The 16,837-nt window shown below is 39.5% G+C and overlaps 1 protein-coding gene across 2 annotated transcripts in view; it reads left to right on the forward strand.

Moving 5' to 3' along the window:
• Positions 1-16,739, forward strand: part of LOC104599194 (signal recognition particle subunit SRP54 2-like) — an 86,705-nt gene extending 69,966 nt beyond the window's left edge. The window contains exons 6-9 of one of the 2 annotated variants that reach the window (XM_010261628.3): positions 48-148; positions 271-428; positions 14,674-14,788; positions 16,178-16,739. In XM_010261628.3, the coding sequence (XP_010259930.1) occupies positions 48-148; positions 271-428; positions 14,674-14,788; positions 16,178-16,506 (703 nt within the window). In that variant the 3' untranslated portion in view covers positions 16,507-16,739. Of the gene's footprint in view, positions 1-47; positions 149-270; positions 429-14,673; positions 14,789-16,148 lie in introns of both variants that reach the window. The other variant, XM_088898284.1, reaches the window with a different exon arrangement.
• Positions 16,740-16,837: the final 98 nt, after the last annotated feature.

Below are 16,837 nucleotides of genomic sequence, written 5' to 3' on the forward strand. Positions count from 1 at the left end.
TTTCAAAAAATATATATATTTAATCAAAATTTGCTTCATATTTGCAGAGTTGCTGCTACAAAAAGTCCTGTAATATTCATTGGAACTGGAGAACACATGGATGAGTTTGAAGTTTTTGATGTCAAACCATTTGTTAGTCGTCTATTAGGTAGCTGCACCCTCAATCACAACGGCACCTGTGTTTGATTTATAACAACTTGAAAGTTTATGATATTATTTAATACCCAAAAGTGTATTACATGTTCACATTTTATATCTTGTTCCTATCAGGCATGGGTGATTGGTCTGGGTTCATGGACAAAATTCATGAAGTTGTGCCTATGGATCAACAGCCTGAGCTTCTACAAAAGCTTTCTGAAGGCAACTTCACTTTACGTATTATGTATGAGCAATTTCAGAACATACTCAAAATGGGTCCCATTGGTCAGGTTTGTTGTTTATTATTCTATCTTATATAAGTTTTTCCTCCTAATCCATAATGCAGAACATATTAAGAGAAAATTTTAAAGTACCATATCCTTGAGTTCCCAAAGAAGGGCTATTAATGGATCAGATCCTTATATGGTTCTACTCAGAATTTAATTCAATTAAGCAAAATGGATCTCAAATTGTAGATGTATTTATAATTGACCCCAATTCAATTGGATTGAGATCTGATACTGTATTATTCCTATACATAAAAATAATTGTATAGGAGACAAGGAACCTTACAAGCTAAAATGGCAAACAAGATGTTACATGGAGAGAAACCTGACTACAAGAGAAACTTTCAAACTTTCATCCTTAGTAAGGGAATGATCAAGAAATCAACTAAAAAGCTGCCCTTGAGAATGAATAGTTCCAATTGTGAAACCATAGCTGGATAATTTGGACCATATGAGAGTGAAGGGAGAATGAGGATGAGCAAGGCAGATCTTAAATTTTCACAAACTTCAATCTAGCCTATCAAGCAATCTCTTCCTAACCGATCTCAAATTTTCAAACTCTCCTTGGGTATTGCATGTTTATAGGAGGAAACCTTGTTACTTGGAAAAGTAAGAAATAGACCATGGTAGCAAGGTCAAGTGTTGAAGTAGAGCATAGGCCTATGACACATGGAGTTGCTGAAGTATTGTGGCTTTCAATCCTTATAAAGGAACTGGGAATGGTTATCATTGGGTCTTTAAAACTATATTATGACAATCAAGCAGAAAATAACGTTGCTAATAATCCTGTTCAGCATGATAGAACTAAGCACATTGAAATTGATAGATACTTCGTGAGACAGAGAATTGTTTTTGGAGATCTTTGCATTCCATATATGCCATCTACAAGACAGATAGCCAATGCGTTCACCAAGGATCTCACTAATTAATATTCTCGGAATTGTTGTGCAAGTTGGGCATGATAGATAACTATGCTTAGCTTGAAGGGGGAAGCTTTGTAAGGCCCAAATGTATGGGTTTTGTGGAGTGGTTGGGCTAAATGGGCCTTAGTTTTATTTATTTTTAGTAGCTTTATTTCTGATGTAGTGGGCCTTCTTTATGGGCCTTAATACTTATTCTTTTTTTATGCTCTTTGAGACAACCATCCAACTAGGGGCACTCATGTAACTTTACATACTTCATTATTCAGCACATATTTAATCAAATAGAGGGACAGAGAGAGAAAGGATCAGTCATCTCTCATTCTCTTCCCCTTTCTTCCATTCTCTTCTCTTCCTTCTAAATCTTTCAGAACATCTCTTTCTTCCACTTTTCTTTTTTTTTATTTTAATTTTCAGAATTATTGTTGGTGTGATTTACAACTTGGTATCAAAGCAGGTTCCCATCTTCAATTTCTTCTTTTAGGTCTATACATAGTGTGTATGGAGAACTGATTTGCTGATTGATTTGAAGCTTATACAGCCCAGTTTGGGAGGGTTTTTAAGAGGAACTTACCCTTAGTTTGAGCCCCAAGATAGGTTCTTGGAGATTTTCCCAAAAACCCTAAATAACTGGAGAAACTAAATTAAGGATTCTAGAGACACTTTAGAGCTTGTGCTTGGGGCTTGAAGAGAAGTTTTGTGATGCTCTTTGAGATCGTTCCAGGTTGGAAAGGGTTATGGAATCCTTGGTAGTAGTGGTTGGACTTTCTCTCCTTCAGGTTGTCGGATCCTGTGAAACCCTAGTTTTGGGTGGTTGAGGAGCAGTTTTGGCTTTAGGTTAGTGATTCAGTATCCTAATTTGATTTTTGTTTGCTTCCGTTGAGTTAATGGAGCAAATTGGAGGTGAGACAAAATACCCCACATACTCTGGGTTTGCCATGGAGGGCTTGTGGAGATTTGTTAGGAGCAAGGTTTAAAATGTCGATGTCGTTGGAAATGTCGCTTACCAAAATATAGGACATATGTCGGAAATGTCGAGGGGAAATATTGCAAAAATTAGAGACATTGTGGAAATATTATGAAATATGTGGAAATATGCAAAGATATTTTGTAAAATGATAAAAGAAGCATTAATACATATTTCTAGACTATTATCTTATTCCCAACCATTATATAAAGCTAAGAAACTAAGATCAATAACAAATTAGTAAATGACGATTTACTGATTTATTATGCATTTTGATGTTTTTACAAGGTTATCTAATATTTTCTTTTCTTATTTTTAGTTCTGATTTATTATAAATTCTAATATATTTATTTCACACTAGTAAATAGAAATACATTTATTCTGATGTTTTAAATATTAAAGTTATAATACATTGTGTTTTATTATAAATTTAATAAACCGATTCTCCTTTTTGTAGTATTAAGATTATGATAAATTCTGATTTCTTATAAAACTTGATGAATTTATTATGATTTTTAATACTAAATTTATAATAAATTATGATTTAGTGTAAAATTTATTAAATTTATTCTGATTTTTTATATTAAATGTAGAATATGGTTTATTGTAAAATTTAATAAACATTTTCTGATTTTAATAAATATTTTAAAAAATACTAACTAGTTAATATTTTCTTACTTGAAAAATATGTTATGTTTTATATTATAAAGTAATTAATTTATTCTTTTGTTTTTATATTTTGTTAATTCTTTTTATAAATATTTTATTTGAAATATTAAATAGAAATATTAATGGAATAATCTATATTAATATACTATATTATATTAATATAATATACTAATATATTATATTTCTAATGTACATTAGTCGACATCTTGTCGACATAATAGGAAAAACTGTATTTTTTTTTGTTATTTGGACCGATTTGGTCAACATTTCCGAAATATAGGAAATGTCGACTGGCATAATGTAATTTTTATATTACCATCCATTTTCTTGTTGGTGAGCCTCGACATCAACATATGTCGGGCGACATTAACAACATTTGGCGACATTTGAAACCATGGTTAGGAGCAGTAACCACAATAAAGTTGGATGGAACAAATTTTTTGGCATGGTCTCAATCTATGAAAATTCATGAACCCCGAATATGATATTGCAATGCAGAATGTTTTAGCAAAAGATGAGAATGGGAAAGGTGGCAATGCAAATGTAGCCACCTCCTCATAGAGTGAACAGGGGTTGGGTGCTAAGAAATCTATGGGGGAACAGCTAGCAGCCACTAGGGCTGAATATGAGAAATATGGACAAATAATTAGTCATTTGGAGTCTACAACTATAGCACCGACTCCTTCATAGACCGGTTCCTCTTTTGCCTATGCACACTCAAGTATCCATGCCACTGCAAATCATGCTACTATTTTAGGTAATTGTAAAATCCCTTGGATAATAGACTTTGGTGCTTTTGACCTTATGACCAGTGTTTCACATTTATTCACCACCTACCAACTTTTATTTGGTCGAGACAAAATATCCCTTGTTGATGGATCTCTTACCCCTATCACAAGCATAAGCTTAATACCAATTTACTTTCAATTAGTAATTTAACTATGTCCTTAAATTGTAGCGTAACCTTTTTAAGACATGAAATCTCAAAAGGTGATTGACAGTGGCCATGAGGCGAATGGGATATATACCTATTAGACATGCTTGAGCAAAGCCAAGTACAACCACAAAGAACAACATTTAAGAGTCATAGTAGTAGTTGTACAAGATTGCAACTAGTCTTAGGTTTAGAACAGAAACTAAAAGAGAAGAAGAAAAAGAGGAGAGAAGGAGAGAGAGAGCTTGAGAGAGATTTCTAAGTAAAGAGAGAGTGGTTGTATTAGAAACAGCCACCCCACTCTTAAATTTATATACATAGTGTCATAATTGTAAAAGGACTGAATTGCTTACATGGCAAGATAAGATAAGATAAGATAAAGCTGAAGTACTAATCCTAATCATAACTAATAGACTAATCCTAACTAATAATTGAATGCTGACATACGAACACAGTGGGGACCACATTAGTGTTCTCTACACTCCCCCTGAAGTTGGGAATAGATATTTGTCATTCCCAACTTGCATGGATCTGCCTCTAACTTCTTCCTTGAAACAGCCTTGGTGAGAAGGTCTACAAGTTGCATGTCGGAGGTGATGTACGAAAAGCATACTTCTTAAGATGTAACCCTTTTTTCTGATAAAATGTTGGTCCACTTCAATATGCTTAGTTCTGTCGTGCTGTACCAGATTATGGGCTATATTAATGGCAGCCTGATTATCACAGTACAGCATTAAGGGCTTCTCATAAACAATACCCAACTCCTCAAATAATGATCTCAACCATAGAATCTCAGCCACACCATTTTCCATGGACCTATGTTCAGCTTCAGCATTGGAACGAGAAACAACATTTCGTTTCTTACTCCTCCAAGAGACAAGATTACCTCCTATAAAAGCACAATAACCAGAGGTAGATCTTCTATCATCAACACATCCAGCCCAATCAGCATCTGTGTAAACTTCTATCTTCATGTGATTATTATTCTTGAACAAAATGCCTCTACCTAGGCACCTCTTCAAATATGCCAATATCCTCTCAACTGCAAGGAGGTGAGTAGTTCTAGGAGAGTGCATATTACTGACTAACAACATTGACTGCATAACTGATGTCGGGTCGTGTGAGACAGAGTTTTCCAACTAACCATTGGAACATAGCTTTATCTTCAAGAGGCTCTCCACCCTCTGCACTGATCTTGTGGTTCTGTTCAATGGGTATATCAGCAGGCTTAACACCCAACTTTCCAGTTTCTTCCAATAGGTCAAGAACATACTTTCCTTGAGAAACAAAAATCCCATGCTTGGACCTAGATACCTCAACGCCCGAGAAGTATCGTAGCTCTCCCAGATCTTTCACCTCAAACTCTTGATGAAGGAGTTGCTTAAGGGACTCAATCTCATTATTATCACTCTCTGTTACTACAATATCATCCACATATACAGCAAGCAAGGTTAAGGAAGATACATTTTGAGGCCTTAGGATCAAATTTGGAACGATGGGGTCCAAGAATCTAAACAAAGCAAATAAACCCAAAGGTTTTGAGGGGGGGATGGTAAATAACTCTTTATTAGGATATAAAAGGGTATAAGGAGATTTCATGTCAAGAACCCGTGGAGGAATTCGATTGATGAGATATACCGTTGTAAGAATAGCATCACCCCAGAAACGTATAGGCACATTGGATGTAAATAATGCTTATGGTCACCTCCAATATGTGTCTATTCTTTCTCTCAGCAACCCCGTTCTACTGTGGTGTATGAGGACAGGTACTCTGATGGGTAATCCCATGGTCAGGCAAATAAGAGGCTAATGGGTTTGCAAAATATTCTTTCACATTGTCGGATCTAAAAATTTTGATTTTGACCCCAAATTGGGTTAAAATCATCTGATGAAAGATCCAGATCAATGCTGGAAGGGAGTCACCCAACATGGTAGATGCATCTACCAACTGCTTGTCATCTTGATGAAGGAATGAAGGGGATAATCTTCACCAAATAGGACCTACTCCCGAATAAAATTTCAGTCCACTTCAATGTGTTTGGTTTTAGGAATATGAATACTGTATTCTTCTCAACCAACTTCCTGTACTAATTACCATCAGCAGGATCCTTCCATTCAATAACTTCATAGTGATCAATCTCCTCCTACAAGGCCCCTAGACAGAACATAAATACACAGATACAGACTTCTCCCCCTTGTTGAATGTTATTTACTTCACTGATGTGTCAAACAATGTTTTGTACTTGAGAGTGAATTTCAAGCACCATCCGAAATCTTGACTGATGCACTCAAGCAATATTATATATATCACTTGGAAGTAAATTGCAGGCACCATAGCAGATTTATTTCACTGTTGATAGGAGCATATATTCCAGGTTATCTGTGGTTAAATTCTACCAACAATCTATGGCATAACCATCAAACTACATGGGGCAAGCGAGATCTTCAGGTTTAGGTGGCTTCTCCTTGCCTAAAAATAGCCTAGTTTTCCTCTTGTGCCAATTTACCCACATACAACTTGGCAAACTGAGACCACTCCATGAAATTGTTCCATCTAGCTTTTAGTATCAAAAGAAAAAAAATGTTCCATCTAGCTTTACAATGGTCTTTGGATATTCAGGCTATCATTCGTACCCATAGAAATCAAGACAAAACGTGTAATCTTCTTTTCTCCTTATCAATCCCTTCATTTAATCTGCCTCCAAAAACTCTCCTCCTAATCAATTGATCACTGCAATGTCACAAGGGGGCATCATGATTGGAATAAGATCATCGTCATCATCCATGCCTTATCCCAACTATATGGGATCGACTACATGAATCCTGTTTTGCCAATTAAAGCAATCCGGGCTGCAGTAGTATGGACTGTTTGGGAGGAAAGAAATGGAAGAATTTTTAATGATAAAAGAATATCAAAGGAGGAATTATGTGAAGCTATTCTAATTAGAGCAGCTCACTGGATAAAGGTAATTGATGCATTCAAAGATTTTTCAGTAAATGAAATCATAAGGGCATGGTCTGAAGCATAGTTGTCAAAGCGACGCCTAGGCAACAAGGTGCCCTTTGAGGCTTGCCTCGCCTAATCGCCAAGCAGTTTTCTACTTCATACTATAAAATATTTTTTTATTCATTTTTTTTTGAGATTATAATTATAAAATAGACATTATTAAACTAAAATAATCATTTTGTGTGTTTATATACTAATTTCTTTTTATTATTTTCTTATTTATTAGGGTTTAGTCAACACAAACATTGCTAAATGTTGTATTGAACCCTCAAAGACTTCAAAACCTGAACCAATAAGTAAGGAAGAACTTAAAATTTTATCTAATCAGCACATTTTCATCTTCCATATATTCTTCTTCTTCTTCTTCTTCTTCTTCTTCTTCTTCTTCTTCTACTACCAATACATTTTATTTTCTTCTTTTCCTATAACAAAAATAAGGGTTCAGCCCCTATATTTTTTGAATTTTATTTTCCTTCTTCTTTTTCTTCTCATGAATATGTTGATTTTCTATACTTCAATATGAAATTTATACTTTTCTTATGGAAATCATGAACAATTATTAAAGAAATATGGTTATGGTACCTAGGGAACTACCCTAGGATCTATGTTTTAACATAAAAAAATCCATCGCCTAGGCGACTAGGCGACAAGGCGCCCTCTAGTCGCCTAGCCTCGCCTTGGCACCTTGAAAACTATGGTCTGAAGTGGCAGCCTCCTCAAGAGAAAAGGAAAAGAGGGTTATGGTTTGGTCACCCCCAGTGGAAAATAAAATAAAATTGAATTTTGATGGGAGCTCCATGGGAAACACTGGAATGGCAGGTATTGGAGTTTTAGAGATTGCACACGGGAAAGTTTTGGCTATGTTTTCAGGTCCCTTGGGGTCGGGAGACTCATTAAAGGCAGAATTGATGGCAGTACTTCAAGGCTTAAGACTTGCAAAGCAAGCAAACTTTCAACAGTTGGAAGTAGAGGGGGATTCAAAGCTTATCATTTCTTGGACAAAGAATATTCATCTCACACCATGGATCTATAGGCATGAGTTTAGGGAAATTGAAAGCATAAAACAGGAGCTGAACATTACTTTCAATTGGGTAAGGACTGCAAATGGGATGCTTGCCACTATCCTAGCCCAAAGCTTCTCCTGCTCCAATGGAAATCTCCACAACCACTTCCCCAAAAGAGCCATATTTCTTTTTCTAATGTTCCCAAGCCCCAAACCACCATAGTTTTTGCTCCTAGTCACCACCTCCCATCTAACTCTATGATCCCTCTTCTCCTCTCTTGGCTCCCAAATGAAGTCTCTCATCATCCTCTCCAACCTACTAGACACCTTCATTGAGACTTTAAATACTGACATGAAGTAGATGGGTAAGTTTGCTAGCGTGGCATTAATCAGTGTAGTCCTTCCACCAAGAGAGAGGTAATTCTTTTTCCAGGAGGCAGGTCTCTTTTCAAATCTTTCCACCATTGGGTTCCAAAAACTCTCTCTTAGGGTTATCGCCTAGAGGCAACCCAAGGTAATTCAAAGGCCATTCCGAAACTTCACACTCAAGCACTTCTGCACTCTCCCTAATCTCTCCCTCCTCCAAATTCACACCCACTACACAGTTTTTCCCAAAGTTCACCTTCAAATTTGACATTTGCTCAAAGAGTTGTATCACCAACTTCATGTTCCTGATAAAACCCACATTACCTCCTTCACAGAACAAAATTGTGTCATCAGCAAATTGTAAATGAGTGAGGGGTGTTTCCTCCCTTCCAACTCTCCAACCTCTGATAAGACCCCTAGAATCTGCCCTGTGTATCAACTTCCCCAAAACATCAGCAATTAGAATGAACAAAAGGGAGAAAGGGGGTCTCCTTGTCTTATACCTCTAATGGCTGGAAAGAAATCTACCACTATCCCATTCACTAGCACTGAATAATGACAATTCCGAACACAACCCATGATCCATTTACACCATCTGGCCCCAAACCCAAATTTGGTCATAACTTTCCTCAAAAATTCTCAGTCTATCAAGTCATAAGCCTTTTCCAGGTCCAACTTACACACCACCCCCTTTTTATCCTTCTTAAAACTCTCCACACTCTCATTAGCAATGAGGATTTGATTGGTAATTTTTCTTCCACTCACAAAGGCTCCTTGATTTTGTGCAATGATGTCTGACAATACCTCCTTCAGTCTTAAAGACAACACCTTTGCAATAATCTTGTATAGGCTATTAACCAAACTGATTGATATGAAATCCCTTGGGTGGGAGGCATCATTCTTTTTTGGAATCAAAGCTATAAAGGTGGAGTTCACTCCTAGGTTAACAATTCCTCTCCTATGAAACTCCTCAAACACCAACAGAAGGTCATCTTTCAAAATATCCCAACAATCCTGATAAGAAAGCCATTGTGAACCCATCCGGCCCTGGGGTTTTTGTTCTATCCATAGAAAACACAGCCTCCTTGATTTCTTCCAACTCAAACCCTCTTTCCAGCCTTCTTCTATTGTCCACCCCTACATCTGGCCAATCCTACCCTTCTACCCACACCCCACTACTTACAGGCCTTCTTAGAATGGATTTAAAATGTTCTACACATGCCCTGGCAATCTCCTCTTGTTGTGTTGGCTCCACTCCATCCACTACCAATTTGGAGATAAAATTCCTCCTCCTTCCATCTGCCAAAGAATGAAAATACCTGGTGTTCCTATCTCCCTCTTACAACCATTTACACCTAGACTTTTGCCTCCAACATATTTCCTCCTTATGTAGGCAGTCCTCTAGCTGCTTTCTCAAATCTCTTCTAAGTTCAATGTCTCCCTCTCCAAATTCTCCCCCATCTTCTCTAGAGTCCAAGCTTTCAATTTGGTCCATCAAAGCTCTCTTTCATTCTTCTAACCTCCCAAACTCTAAAAGATTCCACTCCTTAATCTTTGCTTTTAAAAATTATTATTTCTTATGGAATCTCATCCCCTCCCATTCCACCATTGGGTTACATTCGTACCACCACTCTCTAACTCTCTCGGTAAACCTAGGATGAAGTAACCACATATTTTCAAATATAAAAGGGGCAGGGCCACCACTCCTTCTTTCCTCCTTGCCTATTACTATGGGCCAATGATCAAAAGTCATCCTAGGGAGATCTCTAGATGCCAAATTTCCCCAATGTTCTTCCCAATCCAAGGAGAACAGGAATCTATCCAACTTGGAACAGATGGGCCTAGATTGGAGATTGGACCAAGTAAAAGTCTTATGGGCTAGGGGTATCTCCTTGAGCTCAAAGGTACCCACAAACCTGTAAAACTTCCTCATACTAGTTGTCACCCTCTGATTGGTCTTGTTGGTTTCCTCCGAGTATCTGATCACATTGAAATCTCTACCCACACAAGGGTCCATCCCATAGCCCCCTAACATCAGCCAACTCCTCCCACAACTCCTGTCTCTCTCTGTAATCATTTGGTCCATCCCACAACCCCCTAACATCCTCTTGTTGTTTGAACTTCATAGAAACTGAATGTCTTCCAATCAATTCCTCCAAACCATCAACCACATCCCTCTTCCACATTGTTACTATCCCTCCTGATGCACCCCACGAGGGAGCAGCCACCCAACTAATCCCTCTAGCTTTCCATACGCTTCTTGCCCATCTATTATTAAACTCCATTGTCTTGGACTCCTGCAATAGTACAATGTCTGGGTCATACCTCTATATTACCTCCTTTATTATCACTCTTTTCATTGCACTTTCTATTCCCCTCACATTCTAACTAAGTATCTTCATTCTCACTTCTTTCTTAAGTCCCTTCTTCACCTAACCACTACCTTCCCCCCTTTCCTTCTATCCTCTATTACCCCGAACTTCTTGTCACCCTCCACATCTCTTTTCAATCTCTCAGCTTCACCCAATTTTTTCTTCTTTGTTCTAATCTCCTTCCTCTGCATTACCTCCTTTATTATCGCTCTTTTCATCACACTTCCTATTCCCCTCACATTCCAACTAAGTATCTTCATTCTCACTTCTTTCTTAAGTCCCTTCTTCACCTAACCACTACCTTCCCCCCTTTCCTTCTATCCCCTATTACCCCAAACTTCTTGTCACCCTCCACATCTCTTTTCAATCTCTCAGCTTCACCCAATTTTTTCTTCTTTGTTCTAATCTCCTTCCTCTGCAACAGCCTTCTTTCAGCACATTTAGGTCTTCCAATCTACACCCCAACTTCCCCACAAAATCTGCTAACATGTCCTCTTTATTAGGATTCTCCTCCACTTTCCTTTCTACACTATACCCTCCAATTCTCCCCTCCTCTCCTTCCTCTCCACCTGATCCTTCCCCTCTTCTCTCCTCTAAAGTCCCCGTCCATCTCATCTCTTGTTCTACTTCCTTAAAAACATTTTCAATAATTTCCAAAATTCTCTCATTCCTATACCTTCCTTCCAACACCTCCCCACAGTCCTCCCCTCTCCTCTCCCCACCCTTTAAGAGCCCACCACTTTGATTGAAAGCACATATACGGGCTTTTGAGCTTGAGACAGGAACGGAATCTAGAACATAGGACACAGAGAACACATTAGTAGCACAAACTGAATTCAACTAGTTACCTGGGTTTGACTGAGATGATGAGTGGGGGGACACGGGATGTGTCACCGCCCACCCTTACTTGTTCAGAGGGTTGGTCAATGTCTGTCTCCCTGAGTTGGTGGGTAGACCTTTCTGTCCTTTGGACATTCTGGCGATCTGTCCTCTCTCTACCCATTGTTTGTCCCTTATTGTCGTGTTTCCGTTCTGCCTCAGGTTTTCCAGGTTTACCCCTTTTGTTGCATCTTGCACAATCAGAAGCCTTAGGGGCGCACCAATCTGACTAATGTCTTCATTCCCCTTACCAGACTCAGCTCTTCCTCCACCAACTACCGGATTCCTCTGGCCGGCTGGATTCGGTCTCCAATCCTCTTTTGCGTCCTCCTGAAATAAGCTTGTAATGTTCAACCTGCCCAAGTCACCTATTTCGCATTCCCCATAATCCTTCACACTTCCGATGTTGCTGTCCTCATCCCCACTATCCTCCATCTCTTCGTTGTCTGCTCCACAATGTACCCAGCCTTTGTCCCAATCTTCTCTTTCATCATTTCTCTCCCTTGTGTATCTGGGATTTGGTTTCTCTGAGGGGCGCCGCACAGAACAGGGTGCATCATGAGTCCGGTGAGGTACCCACCGGAGTTCACTAGCCGCATTCCGCCCCTGTGTTTTTCTCCTCTCTACAGGCATCAATCTAGACGATGATAGACTGTGGCCTTCGTCTACCGTCGGTCCACGAGCTGGCCCCTTATCCCAACCCACGTGAGGCTTTAAGTTATCACATGGGTCGCTGACTCGTTCCCCCGGTTCACTGTTCAAACTGCCCCTTCCCTTTCCCTTTCCCATGTCTCTGCCCCAACCCACGTGATGCCTTAAGTTATCATGTGGGCCACTTTTAATACCCCCCCCCCCCGGTTTAGCCGCCAGCCCTCCCATGCCATGACTCCGACTGGCTCAGATTGAATAAGGCCGGTTAACTTCTTTGCCACATCAGCATATGATGGGCCGACCACCTTAAATTTCATTTAAAAAATTTTTGAATTATTGCCTTTTTCGATGTGGCCGCCCAAACCCCTTCCAGATCCGACTCTTTCCCTTCCTTAAAGTGTCCCTCCCCCGCTCTTCCCCATCCCCTCCCACTAAGGCTTTGCCACGTAAGCAGCCTTCATCCACGTCACCTTCTTCTTCCTCCTTCGAGCATTCTCTCCACAGCGTCACTTCCACTTCCGTCAAGACCCAGATCTTCCTCCAAAGGCCCTTCGAGAAGCAAGTGACCACCCGTGGAACCTCCTCCGGCTTCAGCCCTCGGATTCTCGCCTTGATCGCTGTCAGGTCCCTGAGGGTACAGTCCACCATTGCACCACCCATCATGTGGACTAATTTTCCAACGAAAGATTTGTTCCAGAGGTTGAATGGCACCCCAAGGAGCTTGATTCCAAAACAAGCAACAGTGATGTCTCGCTCATTACAAGACATACACCATTCTTCAACAACTATCAGACCTTTCGTTTCAACGGCAGAGAGTTCTACCTCCCCCCCCCCCCGGTGTCGAGAATGGCTCTGTTTTCGCAGAAAGGTAACACAAGAACAGGATCTCTGTTGCTAAATTTATTCCTTATCTCCTCTGCAACTAGCTGCCAATCCGCGACCTTCCTCCCAGCTATGAACACAAATTTTTTCCTCCAATCCTGCCTGTCCACTTCGAACTCCATTTTGCTCGATTTAACAGAGCACACAATGTATTCCTCCACTACCTTCTGGGTTTTTTGCTCTCCCTTTTCAATCTGAACGTTCTCTCCCACCCCCACCTCTGTTTTCTCAGTTGAGGTTTTTGCTGAACCTTCTCATTCCTCTCCATCACTACCAGATATTCTTGCAACTTATCTGCATAACCCTAACACCCTGTCTTCCTATTTCCTTCCGGAATACACGTACTTCCTGTTACTTTTCCAAAGCTCTCTGTGACTACTACAAACCACCCCTTTCTATTGTTTCTCAGCTCCGCTACATTGTTCGTTCTTCCCCTATTCAACTGCCCTTTCCATCCGACTTGTTTCATGCTATACATAACTGCATCCACGAAACCTTTCAGCCAAAACACTGCATCCCTGCAAAGAAAAATGGTGGTCTTCTTCTCTTCTCTGATCTTCAAGCACTCCTGTCCTTTGTTTCTGCAAGCTTCAAACACGTACTTTTTAGCTTCAACCTCCAGCCTTCTTCTCCATGTAGTCGCCAACCTGAACTCCATGTTTTCCACCCCCCTCTTCTTGAAAACGAATGATAATATAGTAGATCTAGTAAGGGAAGAAGAGACTTAAAAGAGCAAATAAAATATCAACATATTTCTTCTTCCACTACAGACCACAATCATAGATGACTGCTCATGAAGTAGCATGGCCCCTGCACAAGAATGACATGCACAAATCAAGAAATTGTCAAAGGGCGTTACCCAATGTAAGTCCTAGATATCTGGGGTCTTGGGATGGTATATTGGATAGGGACCTAACTTCATATTTGTAAAAAACACCAGTACCAGTTTCCACTATTTTCCTTCAAGAAATTCTTAAAAATCATTAAACTCATTGAATTGAACTTTACTCCAAATATCTCCAAACATAATCCTCTATTAAAATCTACGACTTATTCATTACATGGATATCATTGATGGGACCACCAGCTGACTTCATAGGCTGTATAGACGACTTTAGTAAGCCTTTCTAATAGCATGGCCCTGGAACCAGCACTCTGATGCAAAATGATTTGGATCTTCTCATGAGAGAGACATCTAAGCCTTGTCCCAACTGTATGGGGTTGGCTACATGAATCCTGTTTCACCATTCTGTTTCTGTTCAGTGCCATATCCTTTGTTGGATGGATGTTCATTTCTACAAACACAATAATTTGATTGTCCTGTTAGGAAAGGGGTGATCAGGTTGTTTCTGAGGGAGTTGTTCCCATCTTTACCTTATGTACTGGCTTATCATTTTTTTACAAATTGCCTGTTATCCATAAGAAAAGACAAATAACCTAACAAATATTAAGACAGTTACAATTTTGCAATTTTATTGTGGTTGGGTGTGTTTTTTTGTCATACAGTGTTATAACCTTCTTTTTTTTTCACTTTGTTTTACTTGCTATCACACAAATACCTTTTTTTCTGATTTGCTACTGCTTTCTTTTCTTTGTAGGTTTTTTCAATGCTTCCAGGATTTAGTTCCGAGTTAATGCCAAAAGGTCGTGAAAAGGAAAGCCAAGCAAAGATCAAGCGCTACATGACTATGATGGATTCCATGACAAATGAAGGTACAAAATATGGTTTATAACATACTACCGGTAAAATTAGAGGGGCTATTCTTTCGTCCATGAAGAAATTGGGTGACAATTAGGGCTGCTTAATTATGTAAATAACCTCTCCCCTCCCCCTTCAAAAAAAATAAATAGGAGAGAAAAAACACCAAGACTACTTCCATCCCTAATTGAGTTGGGGTAGAGTTCAGGTTATGGTGTATGCAACAGCTAAATTTCCATGGCTATAGAAAGTTGATATTGTTTTACATTTTTCCTATTATTTATTTTATGTATCATCTTTCTTGTCTCAGCTTTTTCCACCTACCTACATCGCCCCACTTCCTGCCCCTCACCATGACTTGCTCTATTCACATGTAAACCTATTCATGGGCCGGGCCGGGCGCGGGCCGGGCTTTTACTCTTCATTAATGGAAATATGTTAGGCCCGAGCCCGAGCCTAGCCCGACCAACGGGTCTACAACTTGGGCCCGAGCCCGGCCCCGATAAAAAGGTCGAAGCCCGAGACCGAGCCCGGCCTGACCAATGGGCCTACAACTTGGGCCCAATCCCGGCCCTGATAAAAAGGTCGAAGCCCGAGCCCGAAGCCCGACCTAATAAAATAAATTAGAATTTTCCCTATTCAATAATCAATATAAATTAGAATTTATTTATATTAAAAAAAGAATATAAATTCAAAATTTATTTACATTAAAAAAAGAATATAAAGAAGGGAAAAAGGATATGGAGAAGAAGGGTTCGGCTGGAAAAATAAGGGAAAGAGGTGAAAAAAAGAGGGGCATTCGACTAGGGTTTTTAGGTTTAATTATAGGTCGGGTCGGGCCGGGCTATTTTGGCAAATCCCGAGCCCGGCTCGAATTTATTGCGGGCTGGGCTTTTTGGCCCGAGGTTAAGCCCGCAGGCCCATATACCTGTTCAAGCCCGTCCGGGGGCCGGGCCGGGCCTGGTTGGGGTTTGAGTGAAGTTGGGTTGGGCTGGTATTGTGCAGAAGCCAGTCCTTAAAATTCTTTTCAAGATGGATGTCTTTAGCCATTGGTGATCAAGCCTTTCCAATTAATATTGATAATTCCAACTTTTTCATTTTTTATTTGCAAAACAATAAAAAGATAATTGTGAAATACCATTTCCATGGGAATTTTACCTTAAGAAATAATATATGAAAAATTCTTACAAGAATTAAAAAGCAAATTTCAGGTTATCAATTGCTATATGTTAGCCAGAACTCTAGGCCTAAGCATGACCTATATGTTGAATTCAACCGATGTCCCAGGCTTCAGTGTCTGTCAGGCCAGCATTCTAGCAACAGCTTCTAGTCTGATTTTCCCATCCCTCCCTTTCTTAACTGTTCTTCCCCCAGGGGCCAATTTTTCTTTCTTAATTTTGCAGAGTTGGATAGTAATAACCCGAAGCTTATGAACGAGTCTCGGATGATGCGGATAGCACGAGGTGCTGGTCGCCCTGTTAGAGAAGTGATGGAGATGTTAGACGAATATAAGCGCCTTGCCAAGATTTGGAGCAAAATGAAAGGGCTCAAGATTCCAAAGAAGGGTGAAATGAGTGCATTATCTCGAAATATGAATGCACAGCACATGAGTAAAGTCCTTCCACCACAAATGTTGAAGCAAATAGGTGGTATGGGTGGCCTACAAAATTTGATGAAACAAATGGGTTCTTCAAAAGACATGATGGGGATGTTTGGTGGGGGGGACAAGTAATACCAGCAATTTGTATGTTTAGTTGCATGAAATTTCTTGAGAGGGATAAGCTTTGTGCAGGATTAAAGGCATTTTTATAGGTCAATTGTATTATCAACCATAGATGCCGATTAACATTTGAGGGGTCCTTGGACCGAGGTCTGTGACGGCTTCGCATCTGTAATGAATGGTTTTATCATGGACTTTGTAAAGGGATTAGATTAAATGATTCACACACAAATCAATCTTTTCAATTCTTTGCTTATAATCATTGTTTATGAAATCATGTAACATTACGTCTGTAATGAATGACTGCGTTTGACTGTGGACTAGCCATTTTGTAAAGGATGTG

This window comes from Nelumbo nucifera, chromosome 2, assembly GCF_055504915.1.
Source record: "Nelumbo nucifera cultivar China Antique chromosome 2, China Antique-T2T, whole genome shotgun sequence".
Taxonomy (NCBI): Eukaryota; Viridiplantae; Streptophyta; class Magnoliopsida; order Proteales; family Nelumbonaceae; genus Nelumbo; species Nelumbo nucifera.